Here is a 24,688-nt window from a genome sequence, read left to right as displayed (position 1 = left end):
GGACTCCTTCTTCAGTCGGACGGCTTCCCTGACCACCGGTGTCCACCACGGTGTCCGAGGGTTGCCGCCCCTTGAGGCACCTAAGACCCTATGGCCACAGGACACAGCTGCAGCTTCAACAATGGAAGCTTTGAACATCGTCCATTCAGGTTCGATATCCCCAGCCTCCACAGGGATGCTAGAGAAGCTCCTTCGGAGGTGGGAGTTGAAGGCTTCTCGCACAGGGGCCTCCCCCAGACGTTCCCAGCTTACGCGCACTACTCGTTTGGGCTTACCAGGTCTGTCCAGGGATTTCCCCTGCCACCGAAACCAACTCACCACCAGGTGGTGATCAGTTGACAGCTCTGCCCCTCTCTTCACCCGAGTGTCCAAGACACACGGTCGGAGATCAGATGATACGATCACAAAATCGATCATTGACCTTCGACCTAGGGTGCTCTGGTACCACGTACACTTATGAGCATCCTTGTGTTCGAACATGGTGTTCATTATAGACAGACCGTGACTAGCACAGAAGTCTAATAATAGAACACCACTCGGGTTCAGATCGGGGAGGCCGTTCCTCCCAATCACGCCCCTCCAGGTATCTCCGTCATTGCCGACGTGCGCGTTGAAGTCCCCCAGTAAGACCACGGAGTCCCCCACTGGGGCCCCTTGCAGGGCCCCAGTCAGGACCTCCAAGAAGGCCACATACTCCAAACTGCCGTTCGGTGCGTACGCACAGACAACAGTCAGAGTTTTCCCCCCCAGCCCTTAGGCGTAGGGAGGCGACCCTCTCGTCCCCCGGAGTAAACTCCAACACGGCGGCGCTCAGCCGGGGACTTGTGAGTATCCCCACACCCGCCCGGCGCCTCACACCTTTGGCAACTCCGGAGAAGAACAGTGTCCAGCCCCTTTCCAGGAGTTTGGATCCAGAGCCGATGTTTGATTAGTATAGTTTTATTTTGATTCAATTCGTGACATTATTTTCTATTTTTAGTAATTTGAGGTAAATATTATTATTTTGTTTAGCTTATTTAGTTTTTGTTTCTTTGTAAATTGGGTAGCACTTGGCACCGGAGATTATATAGGGATGAATGCAGGTGGAGGACCAGAATGCACCTGGGTGGGCACATGGTTTTTTACCAGCGCAAGAGAGGCATACGAGAAACAGGATGTCCTTGTAATATTGTTTTGCTTGCTTGTTTTTGGGGAAAATAAGTCATCAAAAAGAAACCAAGAGCTTTGAATGGACAGTATGACTTTTGCCTGCGTACGATTCACCCCCATGGTGCCGAAGTGGCCCTTTTTGATTTTGATAAGTTTTAGTTAAATTGATTATATATATATATATATATATATATATATATATATATATATATATATATATATACATACATACGTATATATATATATATATATATATATATATATATATATATATATATATATATATATGTATATATATATATATACATATAGATATGTATATACATATATAAATATATATATTACAGTGTCTGCAGTATAGGTGGTGAGGGATTTACTGTACTCAGAATTACTCGTTTTAAAAGGTCAGACTGGAGGAACTCTCACTCTATAAACTGTGAGCTCTGTTTTTTTAATGGGGAAACTTCAAGATCCCCTTCAACTTACTTAAATGCATAAACAATAAAGGAATCTCTAAGGGGCGGCAATAGCTCAGTCCTCAGTCCGACTTGGCTTGGGAACTTGAAGGTCGCCGGCTTCAAGTCCCACTCGGGCCAAAAAAAGATTGATGTGGACTGGCAGTTGGAGAATGCTGGTTCACATGCTGGGCGTTGCCGAGGTGCCCTTGAGCAAGGCACCGACCCCTAACACTGCTCGTTGGGCACTGTGGCATGTGTGGCAGCCCCTTCGCTCATCTCCTCTACACTGTGTGTGTGTGGGTGCGCACTTGTGTGTAATGTGAGTGATAAAAAGAATTACCCAATCTGGGATTAAAATAGTATATAGAATAATAATAATGTGTAACCATCACAACACCAGAAAAAACCCAATGAACTAACCAGTCAGATTTAATACCATCAAATATAATATCTTAAATTTCAGCCATCTTTTTATATTAAATGAATGTGTCAGCCTTTCTCAGAGACTCCAGGATCTCTTTACCTGTGGACGACCAGATCAGACCACCTCAAAAAGAAGCCAAGTCAAGAGCTTTGGTTGGAATGTACATAATACACTCCAGTTTTATTTGGGTTTAAATCACAAGTAGTTGAAAAAAAAAGTACAAAAATTAAGTCAAATGACAAAAGCTTCCTTTTCTCAGGTCAGCACAAATCAAAGGTCAAAAAACAAAAAGGAAGAAGGTCCAATAATCAGTCCTAACATCACTGAGCTCTCACCTTTTCTACCTTCACACTCAACAACAACCTTAGCACAGCTCATTTCTCTCAACAGACAACATCGTTTGTCAAACAGGATCCAGCATATCAGTATATCAGGAGAGTCTCAGCAGCCTGTACATTTTGGGTGAACAGGCCACAGGAAGGTGTCAGTTGGTGCAGCAGCCGTAGATCAACTTAAAGTCAAACCACAAACTCATCTATCGGCTGGTGGAGGCAGCGACATCATCAACACGTCTGTTAGACTTCCTGCTGTTCAGGTGTCGGGCAGAGGACAGTCGCTCACAGGACATATATTTACATTTGACTTCAATGAGTTCATTTAAAAGATTCAATAACAACAATAACTTTCTTATTCTTATTTCTAAAGATACTCCAACATAAAGAAGCGTTATATTATTTAACATTGTTATGTGACCAACATGATGACGCTTCACAATCAAAACATTTGAATCAGTGATTTCAGTGAACTGAACTGAGTCTGAACTGAATCATGTGCTGACAAGTTTACCGACACAGAGACGCACTGGATCCCCCTGAAATCTCAAAGCCTGGGTAAACAGGCTCAGTGAACTTGGTGTGGAAGGTGTAGATGTGGCTCACAGTGTCAGATGAGACATTATAGTAAGACAGAGTGCCAGCAGACCAGTCCAGATACACTCCCAGACGGGTGAAGGCAGAAGGAACAGGCAACACAGAGCTGTCATTATCATGGTTTGCAAAGAGAACAGACCCTGCTCCAGATATCTGGTAGTATCCTAAACACCAGGACAGTTTATTCTCTCCGAGGTTGGACTGGTTACCTTTCCTTGACATCCCTCTGCAGCAAACACCTACAGTAACATTGACCTTAAAACTTTCCCACTCCACCTCCCAGTAGCAGCGCCCAGTCAGCTCCTCTCTGCACAGAACCTGAGGATATTTATCAAATCTCTGTGGGAGGTCAGGATACAACTGTTCTGGTCCATGTGTTGCCCTTCTTGTTTCCCTCAGACAGAGTGAGCTCGTTGTGTGCTGTGTCTGGGTCCAGAGTGAGATCACAGGCGTCTGATGGAGAGAACGAGACGTTATCATGATCACAGTTCATACTGAAAACACATTTATTGATGATTCTGAACACATTTGAAAGGACAGGCTCATATATTTGAACATCACTCACATGCTCCTACGTACTGTTCATGGACAGTGGTGGAAAGTAAATATTTCACTTTGAGATACTTTCAGTTCCAACTTCAACTGAGGATCTTTGACTGTCATGTAGCCAACAGTTAGAGTGGAGCAGTCGCTGCTCATTAAACTCTCAGATCTCAGCCTCCGTCCAGCTGTGTTCTTACAGATAGATGTCAAAATATCTGCTTCAGATACTTTGAAGATATTTTGCTGATAACAGCTGTATAACTTTACTACAGTAGTCTTTTGAATGCAGGACTAACTTGTAGGAAGCAATTTTCTATTATTGTTCTGGTACTTTTACTTAATTAAAGGATCTGAGTACTTCTTTAACCACTGTGCATCCATAGTACTGTCGGTCATTTCACTGAAGTCCCTCTATAAATCAGTTTCAGTGTCAGCTCCCAGAAAATCTGTAGGACTTTGTAAAGAAAGCCTAAAATGAAGTGTGAGAGTAATAAAAGGAATGAGCAGTCAGGTTTCTGAAGGAGACTCATTTGTTCTTATTTGTGAAAATAAAATACTTACACCAGAGTAAATCTCTTCTGTGTCTGACAGTCTCCACATCAGGGTTGTCAGTAAAATCCTCAGTGAGCAGAATGCCGTTCTTGTAGTGGTAGATGGTTGCTCCGGTGTATTTCTCATTTGTGATGGCAGCTACCAGGAAACGGAATCTGCTGTTGCTCTTCAAGGATTTGGCAATATCTTGGAAAGATTTGGCTTTTGCTCTCATTTTGGTTAAAACTTCATCTGAGTAGTACCATCGGACTTCATTGGTACTTTCTTTAGGTGAATCCAGGTATTTGTCCATCTCATCCAGGACGGGGTCAGCACTCTGCAGGGAGGTGAAGACGAAGCACAGAGCTTCATCGACACCTGCAGCAAGAACCTCTCTGTCCAGCTCTGACTCATTATGGACGATCTTTGTTCCCTCCATAATTTCCACACAGGACCTGATGACGTTGATTTCTCTCTCTTTATGATCCAGCCACTTGTCTAGTTTTTCATGACTGAATGGTGACTTGTTTCTGTCATCAAAGAGTTTCTTTACTGAGCTCTCGTCTTCTTTACCTTCACGGATGGAGGGAAGTTTCTTCGCCATGGTTGTCTGGAGGTTAGATACGTAACGATTACAACAGTTTTGGAACTTGTTTAACTCTTCTTGGATCTGTGGAAGATTTTCTGCCACTGTGTCCTCCAGAGAATCGTTGCATCTAATTTGTATTTCTCTTAAATCTTCGAGAGCATCCTGCACCTTCCCCACTAATCCAGCGCTGATCTCTCCCTTCAGCTCAGCTGCAGTCGTGTCAAAGGCCTTCAGAGGCGTCAACCAGACCTTCAGAGGAACAGTCTTCTCTCCATCTTCTCCCAGCAGCTTTGGAAGCTCTACAAAGGTCTTCACTGCATCTACAAATGTTGCAGGGTTGCTTTCAAGAATGAAGTCTCCATAGAATTTGCAGGAGAATTTGTTGGTCACTTCTTTTTCTTCATCAGTCAGCTTGACTTTAGCTTTACCCTCAACATCAAATTTGGGATCTTGTTGATCACAGCCTTCATGTGGCCCTGGATGTCCTGAACACTGCTGGCTTCTAACTTCTCACTGTCAAACACAAAGAAAGCATCTGCCCCATAAAGGATTCCTGTGACTACATGTGTTGCCGTGCCCTTCTTGATGACATCAAGCTGTTGGGTGTTTATGGTTTCACCTTGAATCACTGACAACTGACTGAAGTGTGTGGTAGCTTTGTACTGACACGTCACTCTGCTCTGATTCTTGAATTTCTTCGTATCATTCAGATACTTGGCAGATCCATCAACTTCAACCAGTCCACACAGGAAACTGACCTTCAGAGAAGCTTTAATGTCCAGCAGAGAGGACTTGGATTCAATGGAGTCAGATGTGGAGACTTCAAAGTTACTGAACGGTTGAGTCTTTTCAACTGTCTTCTCTTTTAGAGTTTTTGGATCCCACAATGTCAAACCTAAAGTAATTGGAAAACATCAGTTGTCTCATAAAGCAGGAATCACTGTGGACTTGGATCTCGGATCGGCTGCATGATGAGGTCAAAGAATCATATTTCAGTTGTGACATGATTAGAGAGGTCAGAGAGAATGATGGTTTTGGGTCAGAGTTCTAATTTTCACTGAACAAACTATTAAAATCAGGATGATGTGACATTTGTTGGGGTCCAAACAAACATGATTGAGTAAATCTGCAGAACTAGATTTGTGGGCCAGGGACCAGAGCAGCTTGGAGATTTCCTGAACCTATTTATAGATATACTTTATACAGAACTGTTTTGAATATAATATTTGTTTATATGTCAATGTCAAGACTTACCTGGGATCAGTTTATCTCTGCGAGCATCATAGAGCATTCCTAGGGTGAAAGGTTGACCCAGGGCAGTGATCTTCATGTCTTCTGAGGACATTTTCTTCAATCTGTTCAAGAGACAACACAACCCTCAGGACTTCAGTTACACTTAGAGCTGCTGTGATATGGTTTTTATTAAAATCGGTGTTAAATAACTCTATATTCCAACAATAATCACTGTTATAGGGCTCCACCTTACACTTGTTGTAAAGCAAATCTCATAGCAAGTTTCAGCCTGGCTCAGTTATCATTCACACACTTGTTTAAAAAGCAAATGTACTTGTGACGTGTTTGACTTTAAGTGAGGTGTGATCAGGTGCACTGATGGTAGATTGCTATAATAAGGCAGCAGAAAGTGACAGCAAGTCAAAGGGCCTATTGAAACGGTCTATAGCACATGGTGGTAGTGCGTTTAGGGCGTGTCCAAGTCCATTTTGCTCATCAAACAGCAGATAGTCTGGACGCAAATAGGTTCTTTTTAGTCTCTGAATTAGCCGTGGATGTGTATTTTTTTTTTTTTAAACTTAATTTTGTAGTTTTTCCATTAACAAGCATACAGCTCACAGACTTAGACACACAAATAATTGCATCCTCCCACCCCCCACCCTCAAGGCTCTTAAACAAGAATGAAATTAAACAAACAGAAAAATACAAGGACAAATACAAAAATAGTCAGACAGAAACTTCTCATCATATAATGGGTGAAATTATGTTCTGAGTATGTTATAAGTATTTGTAAATATCCATTACGACTAGTGTTAAAATGAATTATTTAAAGTGAAAACCTACAAATTCTATAAAGGTACTCCAGGTCAGGGTGAAGTTTATGCAGGCTTTATATATCTTGTAGCTCAGTTTCTCTAAAGGTAGGAAAGAGATACGTCCCTCATTCGCAGAAATGACAGGGCTGAATTTGATTTCCAATTAAAATGTATGAATCTGCGTGCAAGCAGGGAAGCAAATGCTGAAGCATTTACTTGTAAATTTGAGACTTTTCAGCCTGGGGGTGGTACGCCAAAGATGGATGTGTGATAGTCAGGTGCCATAGTCTGACCACAGATTTTCGAGAATACATCAAATATCTGTCTCCAATAGTTGTTGAGGGAGGTGCATGACCAGACCATTCGTCCTGTTGTGGTGGATACATAGCTGCACCTCGGACAAACAGGATCTGCGGTGGGAAAGAGTTTGGACAATTTATCCCTTGAATAGTGCAGGCGATGGAGTACTTTAAATTGAATTAAACCATGGCGTATACACAATGACGAGATATGAAAACGTTCTAGACTGTTTCCACATATCTTCAGACGGCTCAACCCCCAAATGTTTTTCCCATGCCGTTTTAGTTTTATCCCATGATATCAGTTTCAAGTCCCTAGAATAATGCAATCTTGGCACATTGCGGTCATTTTCAAGTGTTTCAAATGAAATTAACATGTTATTGGAATACATATTGCAGAAGAATATCAACCCATTTCTATGCCAATATTGACATGCTTTGTGAAAACAAGGTGGAAGAAAGAAGTGGTTGTTTGCTACTGGGAAATACCTGCTATACTGCTTTCAATCACAATGTCTCCTAAAACTGTAACCTTAGGTCAGGCTTTAACAACCGAGTTTGTGAACTGTGCATAGTTGTGTGGTAACACTGATGTGAGTGTTGGTAGAGGGTTGGATAATAGTTTCATGTGGACCCAGTCTGGACCCTGCTTATTCTCAATGTGTAAAACCAATGAATACATTTTACTATGTTATCCACCCAACAATACCAAAGACGGTTTGGTAATCCTAACCCACCAGCATCTTTAGGAACCTCCAGGTATATTCTTTTCATCCTAAGATTAGAATTGTTTCATATAAATGAAGAGACAAGTTCATCTAGCTGTTCAAGTGTTTTCAGAGGGATAAATATGGGGATCATCTGAAACACTTAAAGAAAATCTTGGTAGAACTGTCATTTTAACTATAGTAATGAGAACTGCTAATGAAATCGGTAATGTTGACCATTTCCCCAGATCTTGTTTTGTTTGTTCTAATAATGACTTAAAGTTGTGCTTCTCCAAATTCTCAATCTTGTGGGGAACTTTAATTCCTAGATATGTGAACATCCATCCATCCATCTTCTTCCGCGTTATCCGGGGCCAGGTCGCGGGGGCAGCTGCCTGAGGAGGGACACCCAGACTTCCCTCTCCCCGGACACACCCTCCAACTTTGCCTTTCAGCTCAGCTCTCTCTTCACCCTGACAGACCGATACAACGACCGTTGCACCAATCCACTTGTCAATCTCCCGCTCCATCCTTCCCTCACTCCTGAACAAGACCCAAGATACTTAAATTCCTCCACTTGAGGCAGGAGCTCTTCCCCAACCCGGAGGTAGCAAGCCACCTTTTTTCGGTCGAAAACCATGGCCTCAGACTTGGAGGTGCTGGTTCTCAGCCCAGTCTCTTCTCACTCTGCTGCAAACTGCCCCAGGACATGCTGGAGGTCCTGGCTCGAAGGAGTCAACAAGACCACATCATCTGCGAAAAGCTGAGATTTAGTCCAGTGGCTCCCGAACCAGATCCCCTCCGGCCCGTGGCTGCGCCTAGAAATTCTGTCCATAAAAATAATGAACAGAACCGGTGACAAAGGGCAGCCCTGGGGGGGTCCAACATGCACTGGGAACAGGTCTGACTGACTGCTGGCAATGCGCACCAAGCTCCTGCTCTGTTCGTTCAGGGACCGTACAGCCCTTAGCAGAGGGCCTCCGACCCCGTACTCCTGAAGCACCTCCCACAGAATGCCACGAGGGATACGGTCGAATGCTTTCTCCAAGTCCACAAAGCACATGTGGACTGATTGGACAAACTCCCATGAACCCTTGAGCACCATGCGGAGGGTATAGAGCTGGTCCAGTGTTCCGCAGCCAGGAGCAGCCATTGAGTGATGAACGAGTCAACCTCTGAGTCCCCAGCCTCTGCTTCCTCTATGGAAGGCATGTCAGTGGGATTGAGGAGATCCGCTAAGTATTCCTTCCACTGCCCAACAATGTCCTCAGTCGAGGTCAACAGCTCCCCATCGCCACTGTAAACAGTGTAGGCGGAGGACTGCTTCTCCCTCCTGAGGTGCCGGATGGTTTGCCAGAATTTCTTTGAGGCTGACTGGTAGTCCTCCTCCATGGCCTCCCCGAACTTTTCCGAGACCCGTGCTGGCACATGCTTGGCCTGCTGGTACACTTCAGCTGCCTCAGGATTCCCCCGAACCAACCATGCTCGATAGGAATCCTTCTTCAGCTTGACAGCATCCCTTACTTCCGGAGTACACCGTTGGGTTGGGGAATTGCCCCCATGACAGGCACAGGAGACCTTACGGCCACAGCTCTGGACATCCGCGTCAACAATGGAATGGAGAACATGGTCCATTCGGACTTAATGTCCCCAGCCTCCCTAAGGATCTGGTCAAAGCTCTCCCAGAGGTGGGAGTTAAAGACCTTCCTGACAGAGGGTTCTGCCAGATATTCCCAGCAGACCCTCACAATGCGTTTGGGTCTGCCAGGTCTGTCCAGCTTCTTCCCCTGCCAGCGGATCCGACTCACCACCAGGTGGTGATCAGTTGACAGCTCAGCCCCTCTCTTCAACCAAGTGTCCAAGACATATGGCCGGAGGTCAGATGACACGACTACAAAGTTGATAATTGCCCTCCATCCTAGGGCATCCTGGCGCCAGGTGCACATATGGACACCCTTATGCTTGAACATGGTGTTTGCTATGGACAAACTGTGACTAGCACAGAGGTCCAGTAACAAAACACCTCTCAAGATCAGATCGGGGAGGCCAATCACACCCCTCTAGGCAACACTGTCACTGCTCACGTGAGTGGTTGGAGCACTCTCCAGTACCCCTCCAGGGGCATCCAAGAAGGCCGGGTACTCTGCACTGCTGTTCAGCCCATAAGCCACAGTGAGACCCCTATCCCTGACCCGAAGGCGCAGGGAAGCGACCCTCTCGTACACCGGGGTGAACTCTAACACATGGTGGCTGAGATGGGGAGCTATCAGCAGCACCACACCAGCCCGCAGTAGGCAACTCCAGAATAGAAGAGAGTCCAGCCCCTCTCAAGGAGTTCGGTTCCAGAGACCAGACTGTTCGTGGAGGTGAGCCTGACAATCTCTGGCTGGTACCAGTCAACCTCTCGCACTAGATCAGGCTTCCCCGCTCCCCCTCCATTACATTTCATTACATTACATTACATTCCATGTCCCCATGACTAGAGTCATCGTCCGGGGATTGGGTTGTCGGGGCCGCCGCCCACGACTGCCACCCAAATCACAGTGCACTGGCCCCTTCTGAGCCCTCCCGCCAGTGGTGACCCTACTTGAGGGTGTGCCCATGTCGCTTGTTCAGGCTGCGAGCCCCAACTGCGGCACTGGTGATGCCATTCCGGGCGACGTACACTTCCGTGTTGTTATTTCATTCATTAGGGGCTTTGGAACCAATCTAAGTCTGACCCATCACCTAGGACCTATTTGCCTTGAGAGACCCTACCAGGGGCATTAAGCCCCGGACAACATAGCTCCTAGGATTGTTCAGGTGCTCAAACCCCTCCACCACGATAAGGTGCCGGTTCAAGGAGGATATATGTGAACATATTACGTTCTATTTTGAATTGAAATTTCTCCGTCTGTGTGGTCAATTGGAAAAAGCAGGATCTTTGAATAGTTCAACTGATAGCCTGAAAGGTGTCTAAAGTTTTCTAGCATAAACACTAGCTTTGGTATTGATATTGATGGGTTGGATATATACAAAAGCAGGTCATTCACGTATAGCGCCAGCTTATGGACTTTACCGCCACGGGAGATACTGGTAATACCCTCTTCTGCTCTAAGGGCTATAGCAAGGGATTCGACCGCCGAATCAAACAGATATGGGGAGAGGCCGCAGCCCTGCCTGCAAGCCCTGTAAAGGGGGGATATAATCAGAGATATTGTTATTGGTCCGCACAGCTGCAGTGGGTGCGTCATATATTATTTTAATCTGTGTGAATGATGAATGATGATCCAAGGCCAAATTTAGCTGATAACCATCTAACCTTTCCTCCTAACAAGCCCTAACCAGGGCGACCCATGGTATATATAAATTGGATTGAACTTATAATGAAAATTATTTGCATATAGCCAACAACAGAAAACAAACCAGGTTCGCCCAGATCAGGAGCTCTGTACAAACACGTCCTCACATACTGCTGCTCCAGTCAAGGATGTGTTTTGGGTGGAACATAAACTAAACCAATCAGAGCGTATTCTCAAAATTACACATATGTGGGGGTCACTGATATATTACCAGCAACCAGTATTTTAATCACAAATAATGCATTTTTCTATGTAATGAGAAATGTTTACGTTAAAGATATAAATGGGTTAAAAGAAACGTGGTGTGTGCACTGTCACACCTTTTCTTATTTAAAAGAATTAACTGCTGTTGTGATCTACTTGACACGATTGTTGCAGGCAGTGGGCTGCTGAGTGTGTGTGGAAGTCATAGACATTAACCACGTATACAAGTGAAGCCACTAGTAACAGCAGTATCCCAGACTCCCTTACAAATCCAGGGATTTTAAGAGTTGTTGCATAATAAGGAGAAACTTAACGATCATTTTGAAACAGCTATGGCAAATTTTGAATCGTTGGTCCCCTCTCGTAAATTCAGCATTAAATGCACCACATTAAGATTGTTCCTCACTTGGAGAAAGTGTCGGTTTGTAGCAGCATTGCTGTAAAAAACACAGATCTGTTTCTGTCACCCATCAGCCCAGTTTGTCCTCACCTGGTGAAGTTGTGCAGATCAGCTGAGTCGTGTGTGAGTCTTCTTGACTTCCAACTGGAGCTGCTTGTCTGATGAATTCTGATTCTGGGAGGAAACTTATATACTGTAAGATCTCTCTCTCTCTTCCACTGACTCCTCACATGACACACCTTGATATATTATTTATTCATGTAACTGCCTTCAGGACTGAGACCTGTGGTGAGGTGATAATGTTCTTTAAAAGAAATGAAGAAGTGTGAACTACGTGTGCTGCCTTCTCTCACTTCTGCCAGACTTTTACTGAACCCAGTATGTGTATTATCATTGTTAAAACAATAAAAAAGTCTCAAATAAAAAAGAAAATATCTGTACATTTTTGAAAAAAAGGTTTGGATATTTTGATTCTGTTTGCTGCAATAAAACTGGATAGTTTAGGTGAAGACGTCGGGACATTTTCCACATGTGTTTGCAGCATTAACACCAGATCATTTCTAACAAGACAATATATCCCGACAGATTGGACCAGACATCAGGAGGTTTTACTTTATGGCTACTTTGAGCCAAAAGATCATCTTTTCCTGAGCGAGCTGGTTTGTACCTACAGATCAGAATCACAGCACAAAGAACATTATTTCTAAATAAAGCTAAAGAAACAGAAAGTTGCAACATAACGAAACATGAAGTTTCAATATATCGCTTGTGGTTCGAAGAAACATCACTGACATGGATTTCATCAGGAGGCATTCTGGGTAATGAGTCAGCTCTTTCTTATAAAGAGGATGTGAATCTACCTGACAGTCAGCGGATCATTTAAGATTAACGAGAAGTCGGAAATTTTAATTAATTTAATCTTGTAAATTCAGCATTAAATGCACCACATTAAGATTGTTCCTCAGTTGGAAAAAAAGTGTGGTTTTCATGTTTCAACCTGACCTGAATCAACCTGACAGTCAGCTGATCATTTAAGATAAATGAGAAGTCTGTTCTCATACAGAAACTTAACTTCAAGCTTTACTGGAAGAGCAGCGACCACACCAGAAGAAAGTTCTGCTGAGTTCAGTAAGACGAGCAGAACTTCAGAAAAGAAGAAATGATTCAAGGAAAAGAAATGCAATTAATTTCCTTTGATTACTCTCAAAATGCCGTCTGGAAAAATAATCAACAACTTGAATGTTTTTTAATTTCACAAAAGACTTCTTCTCAAACTGCAGACGTCTCTAACATCGTGTCCTCCGTCTGGCAGAACAACAAGTGTTGATATCTCCACATAATGAGATCAATAACCCATTCTCACAAGAAAACAGAAGCTTGTTCCCTCTTCTTATTCTTTAATCTTGATGTTTGTCAGATCAGCGGTGTCGTGTCAGCGAACACACAAGCTGCTTTAACAAGATGAAATGTCAGATTCTCCTGATCATCTCACAAAAACAACATTTGTGACTTCGTGATCACGACGTAATTAACTTCTCAAGTAAAAAACTCAGATCTAACTGGTTCTCACAGGATGTTTTCCAGCCAGAAGCACTCAGCTTCAGTATCGGACTTCTTTACAATCAAACAGAATCTCATACAGAGTTAAAGACGAACTCATTGTTTTATTATTGAAGACGTATTTCTTGTACAGATGAGAGAAGAAAAAAAAGCACAAATTTGACATCAGGCTGAAGAATGAAACCTGTTGTGTCATTATTGTTCTAGAAGTAGCTCTGCAGCGGTTCTCCCAGGATGTTCTCCATCTCCTGAACCACCTTCTGGACCTGCTGCTCCACCTCCTCACACTCATCTGGAAACACACACATTTAAGATTTCAGCAAACGTCAGCAGGAAGAGATCAGACTGCAGCATCCTGTCAGCTCTGACTGACACAACAGGAAGCTGCAGCCGACACGACATCTTAAATCTTTATGAAGACGTCTCCTCTGTGGTTCTGTTCAACATAAACATTATTGTCCTGAGTGACACCAGGACACTGACACGGTCCGTGTCACTGGGAAATCCCAGAGCAGCTTCATGTTGTTCATTTGGAAATGCTGTTTAAATAATTCTCACCCTCCATCAGTTCAGCCAGGAAGGGGATGGTCTCCGGCAGCAGCACCACGTAGTTCTCCTTCAGTTTGGACGCCACTTCCATCAGCATCAGCAGAGATGAGAAACGCACCTGAGAGGAGGAAGAGGAAGAAGAGGAGGAGGAGGAGGAGGAGGAGGAGTTTAATTAAAGTTCATCTGCATCAACTGTTGAGACTAACGAGACATAAACATAATTAACATATTAGAATCAGGAGCGGTAGGATGGTTGTTGCAGCCCCGAGTCCTGTCTGCAGGCTGCCAGGTGTGTGAGCAGGTGTTCTCACCTTGGAGTCGGTGTGTCTGGTCTTCAGCAGGATCTGGTAGTTAAGAGTTTTCCACTGAGTGTCGTCAGCCAGCGCCACACAGAACTGACCCACGCAGGGCACCAGGTGCTGGGTCACCCTCTGCTGGTACCGCTGGTCCCCACCCAGAGTGTTCTCCAGCTGCACACAGAGGGACGACATCATCATCATCATCATCATCATCATCACCACCACGTATTGTAAAGGGTTTTGATCAGATGATGGTTTCATCTGCTCACCTGATCGAGCAGCGGGCCCATGAGGGTGTCGGCTCGCTCTTTACTGAGGAACCTCTGCGTGTCGTACAGGAAGATCTTGTGCAGACAGTCGAGGACGAGCTGCAGCAGCAGAGCGTTCTTCTCTTCAGACCGACACGACTCGAACAACAAGTCGCCTGAAACAAAGAGGACATCATCAATGATCTTATTCTGGTACCCAGAAGAGGAAAAGTCACCTTCACATGGAAACTTATCTCTAACATGAACACTGTGAAAAGTTAACTGAACACTTGGATCATTTAATCACGATAAATCCTGCTGATTAAAGAAAAATCTCTCTGGAAACTTTTTCTCTGAGGCTTTTCTGGGTGTCATGACGAGCGACTGGTGACAGAAACTGTTAATCATCTAAATAAAGTTTTGTTTGTTTGAGCCATGTGTCATAAAATGTGTCATCTATTACATCATCTGGTCAATAAGTGAACTTTCACCAGAGCATCAAGTCTGAGTCGTCTGCTGTGAATCAAACATCAGGAGAATAAAGTTTATTCAATTTATACTAAGTTAAATAAATTATATTCATATTGAATTCGATTAAGTCATGTTAAATATGATAGTTAAAAATGAGAATATATTATTAAACAAGTCATGTAAAATAAAAGAGTCAAATAATATACAATAGAATAAGTTATAAAAAATGTACGAAACATTATAACAAGATTACGTCAAGATATTAAATAAAAAATAAAGTATAATTACAGAAGATCAAATTAAAATTACTTAAATTGAAACATTCAAATGAAAACAGTTGAAACAAAAAGCAAATTAAATTAAAAAAAAAAAAGAAAAAGTTATCAACGAAAAACAATTTAAAAAGTTAGAAAAAATAAAATCAGGTAAAATTTAAATAAAAGTGAAATAAATCCTGCTGCTGGTTCGAGCAGTCTCACCTGTCTGGGAGCTGTTGGTCTGTCGCAGCAGGTCAGCGAACGGCTTCACCAGGTTTCCTGCAAACAGGACGAAGAGTCCTTTGAGGCGCTCGGCGACGCAGTCGGACAGTCGGTAGAAGGTCAGCAGACGCTCGTTACTGTGAGATTTGCTCCAGTCGAACAGCTGCAGGAGAAACAAACATCTGGATCACATCTGACATCATCACTGTCTCACCACTGAGTCACAGGGACAGAATCAGCTGACTGATGTTACCTTGAAGAAGAGCGGTCTGAACGTGACCTCTGACAGTTTCATCACCATGGCGAGCAGACAGTCGATCACAGCGCCCTCGATCGCCGCCGTCTTCTCCAGATCGCCCTGAACACCAGAAGTAACAAAGAGTTCCTGCGACAGTCAGTTCACTCTTTTACTGATGAAGAAAACACGTCCGACATATTAGAAACACCTTCAATACCCGAGCAGCTGTGAACCCACCTGGCAGTGTTCAGCACGGAAGTCCAGCGCGGTGAGGAAGAAGGAGGTGAGCTCTGATTGGTGGAAGTTCAGCTGGTCTCTCTCCATGTGGCTGATGTGTTCCCTCAGGATGCTCATCAGCGCCCCCAGCTGACCCTGCAGGGAAACTCACCGTCAGTCACACCAGACCATCAGATCACTGAGATAAACCTGCTCCAGCGTGATCCGCACAGTACGTGATGACTTAACATCAGCAGGTAACCAGGTGAGAGAGGTGTCAGCTCAAAGTGAATCAGAGGAAACAGGAGAAAAAACAGTCGTCTGAGTTTTAACATTAATTAAATTTGTGCAGAAACGCTCGAGTCAAATTCATGAACAAAAAGCAAGAAAACGCTGGTTCCATCGCGACGCTCAGATTTACCTTCTTGTCGACGACCATGCTGCTGTAGCACTTGGTGAGGGTGGGCAGCAGGACCCTGGGGGGCAGCCCGGTGGCGAGGGTGCTCCTGAGGGAGGCGAGGCGTGTGCACAGCTGGGCGGTGGCGGAGGAGGAGGAAGACGAGGAGGAGGAAGACTCTACCAGCCGAGTCAGCCGACACACCTGCAGGAACAGGAAGTGTTAGGATGGTGCTGCTGAGTGACATCATCATGTCACATGGGAACATTTTATTTCTTTTACTTCATGAACAAACAACCATAAATTCTGTCGTCACCAGTTTGAACCTGGCCATGAGAACAGCTGCACAAACGAAAGAGTCGAGATAACCGCCTAGTTTAAATCAAAAGCTTCAGTTTCTCCTCCTTCATCATCATCATCATCACCACACCTGTAAGGTGATGTCCTGCAGGTACGGGCTGATGAAATGCGGCAGCGTCTCCGTTACACGTTGGAGGGCGGTGACGGCGCTCAGCAGGTAGATCTCATTGGTCAGCAGGTCCTTCCTGTCAGTCAGCGTGTTCAACACCGCCGGCATCAACCTGAACGACACAAATAAACATTGTCGCTCGTGTTTTCTGTCCGTCTTTAACTGCGTTGTTTTAGTTTATGTTGTATTTAAGAGAAACATCAGGCAACTTTCTGCCTTTGAAAACTCTTTCTGGCTAAAACCCACATCCTGTTTCTGAGCTCAGCGGATCAGAAGTCCAACAGTTCAACCGTTTGATCATTTAGAGCTTAAGAAAACAAAAAAACCTCAAACTGTAACTACAGAGAACAAACAGGTCGTCTGAACTCTGGACATTCATTTACTCACTCTGAACTATATGACACTGAAACACATAACTGCTTCACTGGTTCTGGTTCTGGTGTTTCTGCTCTACGTGATCATGTCGTTCAGATCTCACATGTTTGTAAACTAAGTATGAACTCATGTGAAATATTTCACATTTGACTCATAATCAAAGATCTGATGAAGCTTCCCAGAGAGACCAACAGCCGAGCTGAGCTCAGTACACCTGTGAAGGAGGTTTTCACCTGGGCAGCTGTGGGATGGCGAGGGCTTTGAGTGTGCTGACCACCTCGGCGATGCAGAGCAGAGCGCTGCCCATCACGTTCTTCTCCTCCTCTGCCGACGTGACGATCTCCACCGTCTGCTGCAGGACGGGTATGAACGCCTCCTGGTGGTCGGAGCCGAAACTGCGGCACAGCAGCTTGAGGCTGTAGAGCGCCGTCTGTCGGTTGATGGCCTGCTCCGCCTCCTCCTCCACCATCACCTTACCACGACGTCTATCCACAATGCTCAGCAGGTTGCTGGACAGCTGTACGAGCGCTGTGACCTGCAACGGAGAGAAAAAACTATATGAACCAACGATGCTCTAGTTTATTTTAAAACACTCTGCTTGTCCATGTCGTTTCTTCAACAAGAGCAATTGAAATAAAATAGAAACAGGGCGTCAGGCTCAAGATGGCGAGCCAGCCAGGAAACCCAGGAAAGGAATAATGAAACAAGTGATTTGTTGCTGATGCTCGCTGGTGTCACAGGCAGTTAGGACACGTGTCACGTTACCTGCTGTTCCTCCCACTGCGTCCTGTGCTGCAGCTTGTTGTTCAGCAGCTCCATGGCTTTTCTCCTCACTGACGGCAGCTGATTTCCCATCAGCCCTCTAATCACCGTGATGAAGGTATCCGTGGGCAACAAGGAGTTCACCTGGGCAACAGAAGGCGGTGACACGCAGGCGTTACTACAAACTGTGAAAGGCAGAAATACTCAAACAGTAATATTTAAATAAAATCCATAATCAACGAACCTTATCGAGAACATCGTAGGCTTTGTTGAGCAGAACCCTCCAGAACTTAGCGGTGGGTTTGTCAGCGTTCTCCTCCACACAGCGAGCGACACTGTGGATGTATCGCAGGATCTCCTCCAGCAGCCTGAAACGCACATACACACACGTTCACCTGCTGCGCACACACACACACACAAACGTGTTCACCTGCTGCGCACACACACACACGTTCACCTGCTGCACACACACACACACGTTCACCTGCTGCACACACACACACACACACACACACACACACACACACACACACACACACACACACACACACACGCTGATGTAAACTCACCTCTGCTGCAGCTGCTGGAGAGACTCATCGATGACATCACCACCGTCTGCAACCTGAAACAGTGGAATAGTTATTATTCATTGTTATGTCTTGTGTATATTGTTTGTATTTCTGAACAAAATAGTTATAGTGTAACAATCACATCAGACCAGCTTCTGTCGTCTTATGTTTCATATTGTTCCTCTCTGTTTTATTATATTTCAAGAGTTTGTTCTTTATTTTTTGAATGTTTGTGTTTGAACAGTTTCGCACGTTGGTGCAGTTTTATGAGAAACACTGAGTTTAAACTGATTCACAGACAAATGTGTTATCTAGTCTGTATTATAGCTCGTTTATATTTAATCTTTAAACTTTCCATCCATCCATCTTCTTCTGCTTATCCGGCTTTAAACTTTCCTTCTTCGTAAAAACGTCACAAACTGTTGTGAACGCTCGCCGACACGTCACCCACCTTCCCGATGAAGCTGGTGGATCCGAGCAGCTGAGCCATGAAGGACACACACAGGAACTTAAAGTGTCGCAGCTCTTTGCCGCTGTGAGCCTCCACGCTGAAGATCAGCTCCTCCATCTTCTCCTCGTCCTCCTCCTTCTTCTTAGCTCCTCGTCGACCGACGGGGCGCTTCGCTGCAGCTGCAAAGGTCAGAAACATCAGGAAATGTTGCATAAAGACACGTATGTTCAAACTGATGTAAGTCATGTTTTATAAGTTATTATTTTTAAATTCAAGTTATGAAGCACAAGATGACGTCTTCAAAGAGCTCATTGTGTCTGACTGCGAGTCCGAAACTCGAACAATGTAAAAAGATAAAAAACAGAAAAGAGCGCGTTGAAGTTTCAGTATGGTAAATAATTAAATGAGTTAAAACCTGTCGTGAATTATTTACTTTCTGAGAGCATTGTCATAAAACGAGCAACATACAAGGGAGATTCTTCAGCTGAATTTAGGGTTTAAATCGTAGGATCGATGCCGACGTGATCCTCGTGAAAGATGTTACTACAGTGCGGCAACAAGACCTGTGATTGGTTGTTTGGCACGTGTTTCGGATTTATTCTTATCAAGTCTGAACTTGATCTCACCGTCGTCTTTGTCGTCAGGCAGCTGCAGGAGGAAGTTCAGGATGCTGATGAGGGAGGTGAGCTGGTCGGTCACCTCGAACTGACAGCAGAGAGAAATCCAGAAGTCCACATCTCTCTCCAGAGCGGCATCCTGCACACAAACACACACATCAACCACACGCTCGCAGGAGACCTTACTACTCATCTGTGTGTGAACCTGGCGCCTGTTGCTCCAGGCAGCGCTCACTAACTGATGTCTTGCCTTTTCGCTCACAGAGCTGGCGGTCTGCGTGGCGTGCAGCTTGAACAGGAGGAGCATTAGGACCCAGAGGAAGCGGGCGGGGCCCAGCGTGGTCACAAGCTGAGCGAGGACGGGCAGCCGCCGGTGATCGGGCACGTGAGGCAGCGCGTCGGCAAACACGTGCATGATCCTCGTCACCACGGCGTCCACGTGAGCTGAGGAGCCGCCATCGGAGACCTGGTGGGCCTGAAGACACGCAGTGATACATCAGCGCCGTTACATCTGCACGCTCTTCATTCTCATTGGTCAGTATTTTACACAAGTTTACAACATGTCACCTTGATCAGAGCAGGTATGACCATCTCCACCGTCTTGTCGATGACTCTGAAGCTGTAAGCGTCGTCCAGGCGCATGATGTTGGCTCCCATGAAGGTGAAGATGGGCATGATGTTGTGCAGAACCTTCTCCTGCAGGACGAACAGGAGACACGAAGCGTCAAAGAAGAAACACACACAGAGAAATGTTTTGTGTCCGATGTTAAACCTCACTCACAGGGAAGATGGCGGCGGCGGTGCCCAGCAGCAGCAGAGCGTGGTGGTGAGTCTGCGGCATGTCAGACGCTCTGATACACTGAACCACCAACTCCACACTGAACTTATCTTCATCCAGAACATCTGCACAGGAAAACCACATCACAGAGACGTTTAAAGCTGATGGCTCCACGTTACACTTCATGTCATCAAGACTTTACGACCGACTCCCTGTTGAGGAGACGCGTAGACGACGGGAGCGCTCCTCCTGCAGCTCGAGGCGTTTTGGATCCTCGCCGTCACATAGATGATGTTGGACCTACCTGCGGCCACAGCTCGTCCATCAGGAGACAGCTTGTTGCAGACGTTGAGCAGACAGCTGAGCAGCAGCTGTTTGGTGTACTCCATGTTGCTGTGGTCGCCTGGACACGGCTCCAGACTCCTGACGCACAAAACAACAAGCATTTTAAATACGTGACTTCAGTATTTTATGCCATGTTGTAATTCATGTTAGTTATATAGATTACATTGTTCAGGTCCCAAAACTGTTTTTCAGTTGGTTGATTTAAAGAAATATGTTGATCTACTGAACAAACTGCATCAGCTTTGAGATTTTAAACTTTTTACAGGTTAATGGATTTTAAACTACAGAAGCCTGTAGCTGCCAAAATGTTAATATTGAATATTTTAATCAAACTGAAATGTCCTCTTTCCAGCTGTGCAAGTTACTGGCCCTTCCTGTCTGCAGTTCTTGAGACTCAACAAGGACATTAATTGCTTTTGTTTGTGACGTTACCTGCCGAGCAGCGAGAACAGAACCGGCACCAACATCTGGGCTCTCTTCAGCTTCTTCTTGTGCTGCAGCAGCTCCAGGATCAGAGTGACTCTCTGCCACGACACAGCGCCCCCTTCTGGAGCCACGTCGCTGCTCTCCTGAGGTTTCCTAACCAGAGAGAGAAAAACAACTTCATCATGTCTTCATGTTTTCATCTCACAGACAGAAGCAGAACCTCTTTGCTACCTTGACTTTTCTGCAGGAGATCAGAGTCAAATATTTGTTACAGAACAACTTCTGAAAGAACTGATTTGTTATAAAATACAATGAAACGTTAGATGAGTTGATTTGTTTCTGACTGTGAGACCGACAGCAGATCGAGCTTCACCTCAGAGTCATTCTGCTCCGGCGGCTCTGCTGCACCGTCACGCTCACTTTGGGTTTCTCTGGAGGAGCGAGCTCATTGGCCACCAGCTGACCGTCGACAGCCACCTGCCAGAAGAAAAACACACTCATGACCAGCCTCCAGACATTCAGCCTGCTTTAAGCTAAACAGATCAGTCTCTCTCTCTCTGCTCACCCCTTTAAAGACGCTGCTGACGGTGTTGGCCACCAGAGGACTCCTGCTCTCCACCAGCAGGTCGAACATCACCGACAGCAGCTTCTGCTGCACCTTCTCGTCTCCGAGGGCCGAGAAGAACGGCTTTGTGATCTGCAGAGAATCAGACAGACACGTCAGCAACACAGACAACGTTCACCTCAACCTGAAGACATCATCTTCTGTTTCCTGGAATCTAAAATCACGGACTTTAAACCTGGATTTATATCTGAATCCTGGGTTTAAGCCCGACTTACACACTAGTATAAGCTCTGGCCTTGCAGTGGCAGTGCAGGTTTAAGCCTGACTTAAATACTAGTTTAACCTCTGGCCTCAGTGCAGATTTGACCCTGTTGTCATCCCTCGTTCTAACACAGCTCTAACCCTGATCTGAACCCTGGTTTTCAGCACAGCTTCAGGTGAGTCACACCTGTTCCAGAGCAAAGATCTGGCAGCTGGAGATGTCGGGGTGTTGCTGGGTCGAGGTCCTCAGAGCTCTGATGAACAGATCCAGACAGTTCTGGTCCTCAGCCAGCAGGGGGGCCGACGCCTCGTTGTACTTCCCCAGGACGAGCTGCATCAGCTGGGCTTCGGCCCGCAGCAGGGCGGGGGTGTCGGGGCCGCTCTGCTCCAAGAGGCGATCCAGAACAGGAAGCAGGCTGGACAGGACGGACTGAGGAGGAGAGATGGAAACATGTAAACGCACGACATGTTGTTCTGGTTTAAATGTGCAGGTGTGTTCCCGCCCTCACCTGTCCGTTGACGTGGCTCAGCGCTCGCAGCAGGCCGGCGGCGCTGTACGACGGGCAGCAGGGCGTCTGAACGCTCTGCAGCAGCTGCTGCAGCGACACCTGCAGCTTCTTCTGCTGCGGCGACATTCTGACAGACTGACAGTCGTCGTGAAGAGAGCCGAGAGCCTGAAACACAGACGGTGATGAAACACTGCAGCGGCTCATGTTCTGAACATCGTGTCAGCTGTCAGACGTTTTCAGAGTTTATATTAAATTAAAATGTGTCATTTATAGATTAATGATACAACCGAGCTGATGTTAAATACTACGTGAACTCTCTTCATTTCCTAACTTAATGTTTTCATCCTGATTGTGAATAAAAAAATTGATTATCAAATAAATGTTTTATAGAAAAGATGCAAAACCTTTATTCTGTAAACTACCAATAAATTACAAGCAGGTTTCCTCAGAAATGTCATTAATTACAAATACCCAAAATAAGTATGGTAATACTTTTTTAATTATTTAACTCCAATTAAGAGCTACAATATAACAACCTCAGACAACAAGCAACATATAATTAATCTTCCAGTAATGACTGATTGAGATCTTTACAGTGAAGCAGGAAACAACACAGTTAATTAAACTGTCTCAGAAGTTTCGCTCTAGTTTCTCTTTGCTCTGTTTTTTCAGAGGAAATAATAAAAAGTCAAACTGTTTTAAAGTCGACTGAAGCAGTTTTCAGTGTTTTAAATGTGAAGACTCTGACACACAATGACGTGACTGAACTGATCTCAACTCAGAGGCAGAATGTCTCGACTCACCTGGCTCAGGTAAGACGGGTCGGCGATGATCTCCTCGGGAGTCTTTAGGAGCTTCTCTGTGATTGGCTGGAAGGGAGAAGCTTTGGCTTCTGATAGGTTCTGCAGAGCGCCGAGAGCCGCCCTCCGGACCTCCCGAACCGGAGAGGTGAGACAGCAGAGCAACGACGGGACCACTGACAGACAGACAGATCACCTTAGCTTAGCATGCTAACATTAGCTAATCATCAGTAAACACAGAGTCCAGCTGATGTGATGTCATCAGTTCTGCAGGTATCTGTAGTATTACTGCACACATTAACACGTTGACCTGATGACATCACAGGATCACCTGTTGTTACAGTTCATCCTCAGAGGAACATGAACGTCTGAATCACGTCATCACAGATTCAGATTCTTTATTAATCCCCACGGGGAGATTGTTTTTGTTCCAACAATGTTGTTAACACAAAGCTAGCTGCAGGCTAACAGCAGGCCAACACTTCATCAGCAGGGTCACGAATTAAGTTCACGTTCAGTCATCATTCAAACATTTCTCAGGATCTGGTTTTGGTTTCTCACCAGGTGAGTCGGCGGCTGCCAGCTGCTCCAGCGTGGCGGCTGATTGGGCGCTCAGCAGAGCTCGGCCCATGTACAGAGCCTGAGTCTGCAGGACGGCGCCCACCTTCACGTCCAGCTGGTCGCCATGGTTACTGCTGTACCCCCACAGCACGCACAGGAACCTGAAGAGCATCAGCGGCTCAGAGAGGTGAACCTGGAGGAGAGCGGTGATGTCACACGATCAGACCGATTCCACTCTCGTGTCTGGATGCTAAACATGAAACTACAGCCAGGAGCAGCTTAGCTTAGCTAGCTTAGAAAAACAGCTAGCCTGACTGTGTCCACCTACCCGCTCCTGGTTACTGATGAACAGGTTAAGTCTAAGAGAGGTTATGTGTCGGCTGGGACAAGCACTTCCTGTGCTTCCCTTTTCCTTTACAAAAGAATTGTGGCTCATAACCGCCATTTTCAACGTGTCAGTAATCAGAGAGTGGATTTCGTTATGTTTGGACAGAGCCAGGCTAACTGTTTCCAGTAGTTATGCTAAGCTAAGCAGCTGCTAGCATTAGATCCTGTGAACAAACTTCGAATTTCCTCGATCTCTGATGCGTCACCCTCAGTCGCAGTCAACAGGAAGTGACCTCATACCTGGATGAGCAGCTTCATCAGGTCTCTGAAGCTGCCGGCTGCCGGCCCCTCCCCCGCTCCGCTGATGATGACACTGAAGAGGCGACAGGTGAGGCCCAGGTAACAGCAGGTGTTTGTGTCCAGCTTCTCCGGGTTCCACCACACCTCACCTGGTGGGACAACACAACATGACGTGTGTGTGTGTGTGTGTGTGTGTGAGTGAGTGTGTGTGTGTGTGCGGTCAGGTAAAACTGCTGCTGGCACACATCCAGGCATGGTTACCTTTGAAGGAGGCGTCGTGACACCTGAGCGAGGAGATGAAGTCTCTGAGCAGCGACATGAGGACGAGGCTGAAGTGTGTGTCCAGACGTTCACCTGGCTGCTGCTCACACCTGCTCAGGTACAGAGTCAAGGCCTCAGAGAAGGACGACGGGACGCTGACGAGACGCTCAGCTTCCTGTTCACACAGAAAACACAGAACCAAAGATCTGATTGGACAGTATTTTTTTCGTCAG

At 45.5% G+C, this 24,688-nt stretch overlaps 1 protein-coding gene and 1 pseudogene across 3 annotated transcripts in view; both read right to left on the bottom strand.

Moving 5' to 3' along the window:
- Positions 1 to 2,179: 2,179 nt before the first annotated feature.
- Positions 2,180 to 6,997, bottom strand: LOC115571475 (neoverrucotoxin subunit beta-like; annotated as a pseudogene).
- A 6,264-nt stretch (positions 6,998 to 13,261) lies between these two features.
- The window catches only part of heatr1 (HEAT repeat containing 1), an 18,004-nt gene continuing 6,577 nt past the window's right edge, over positions 13,262 to 24,688 (bottom strand). For 2 of the 3 annotated variants that reach the window (XM_030400905.1, XM_030400907.1), the window contains exons 18-45: positions 24,456 to 24,630; positions 24,195 to 24,343; positions 23,568 to 23,760; positions 23,010 to 23,182; positions 22,207 to 22,371; positions 21,885 to 22,127; positions 21,437 to 21,568; positions 21,245 to 21,348; positions 20,878 to 21,024; positions 20,405 to 20,523; positions 20,104 to 20,225; positions 19,890 to 20,018; positions 19,573 to 19,797; positions 19,332 to 19,461; positions 18,706 to 18,884; positions 18,255 to 18,307; positions 17,930 to 18,053; positions 17,689 to 17,829; positions 17,157 to 17,458; positions 16,510 to 16,660; positions 16,104 to 16,283; positions 15,704 to 15,838; positions 15,482 to 15,586; positions 15,229 to 15,391; positions 14,300 to 14,454; positions 14,043 to 14,201; positions 13,741 to 13,849; positions 13,335 to 13,474 (exon numbers count right to left, since the gene is read on the bottom strand). In XM_030400905.1, the coding sequence (XP_030256765.1) occupies positions 13,386 to 13,474; positions 13,741 to 13,849; positions 14,043 to 14,201; positions 14,300 to 14,454; positions 15,229 to 15,391; positions 15,482 to 15,586; positions 15,704 to 15,838; positions 16,104 to 16,283; positions 16,510 to 16,660; positions 17,157 to 17,458; positions 17,689 to 17,829; positions 17,930 to 18,053; positions 18,255 to 18,307; positions 18,706 to 18,884; positions 19,332 to 19,461; positions 19,573 to 19,797; positions 19,890 to 20,018; positions 20,104 to 20,225; positions 20,405 to 20,523; positions 20,878 to 21,024; positions 21,245 to 21,348; positions 21,437 to 21,568; positions 21,885 to 22,127; positions 22,207 to 22,371; positions 23,010 to 23,182; positions 23,568 to 23,760; positions 24,195 to 24,343; positions 24,456 to 24,630 (4,251 nt within the window). In that variant the 3' untranslated portion in view covers positions 13,335 to 13,385. Of the gene's footprint in view, positions 13,475 to 13,740; positions 13,850 to 14,042; positions 14,202 to 14,299; positions 14,455 to 15,228; positions 15,392 to 15,481; positions 15,587 to 15,703; positions 15,839 to 16,103; positions 16,284 to 16,509; positions 16,661 to 17,156; positions 17,459 to 17,688; positions 17,830 to 17,929; positions 18,054 to 18,254; positions 18,308 to 18,705; positions 18,885 to 19,331; positions 19,462 to 19,572; positions 19,798 to 19,889; positions 20,019 to 20,103; positions 20,226 to 20,404; positions 20,524 to 20,877; positions 21,025 to 21,244; positions 21,349 to 21,436; positions 21,569 to 21,884; positions 22,128 to 22,206; positions 22,372 to 23,009; positions 23,183 to 23,567; positions 23,761 to 24,194; positions 24,344 to 24,455; positions 24,631 to 24,688 lie in introns of all 3 variants that reach the window. The other variant, XM_030400906.1, reaches the window with a different exon arrangement.

The sequence above is a fragment of the Sparus aurata genome, chromosome 20, assembly GCF_900880675.1.
Source record: "Sparus aurata chromosome 20, fSpaAur1.1, whole genome shotgun sequence".
Taxonomy (NCBI): domain Eukaryota; kingdom Metazoa; phylum Chordata; class Actinopteri; order Spariformes; family Sparidae; genus Sparus; species Sparus aurata.
The sequence above is the reverse complement of the archived record's forward strand: the minus strand, read 5'-3'. Positions and strand labels throughout refer to the sequence as shown.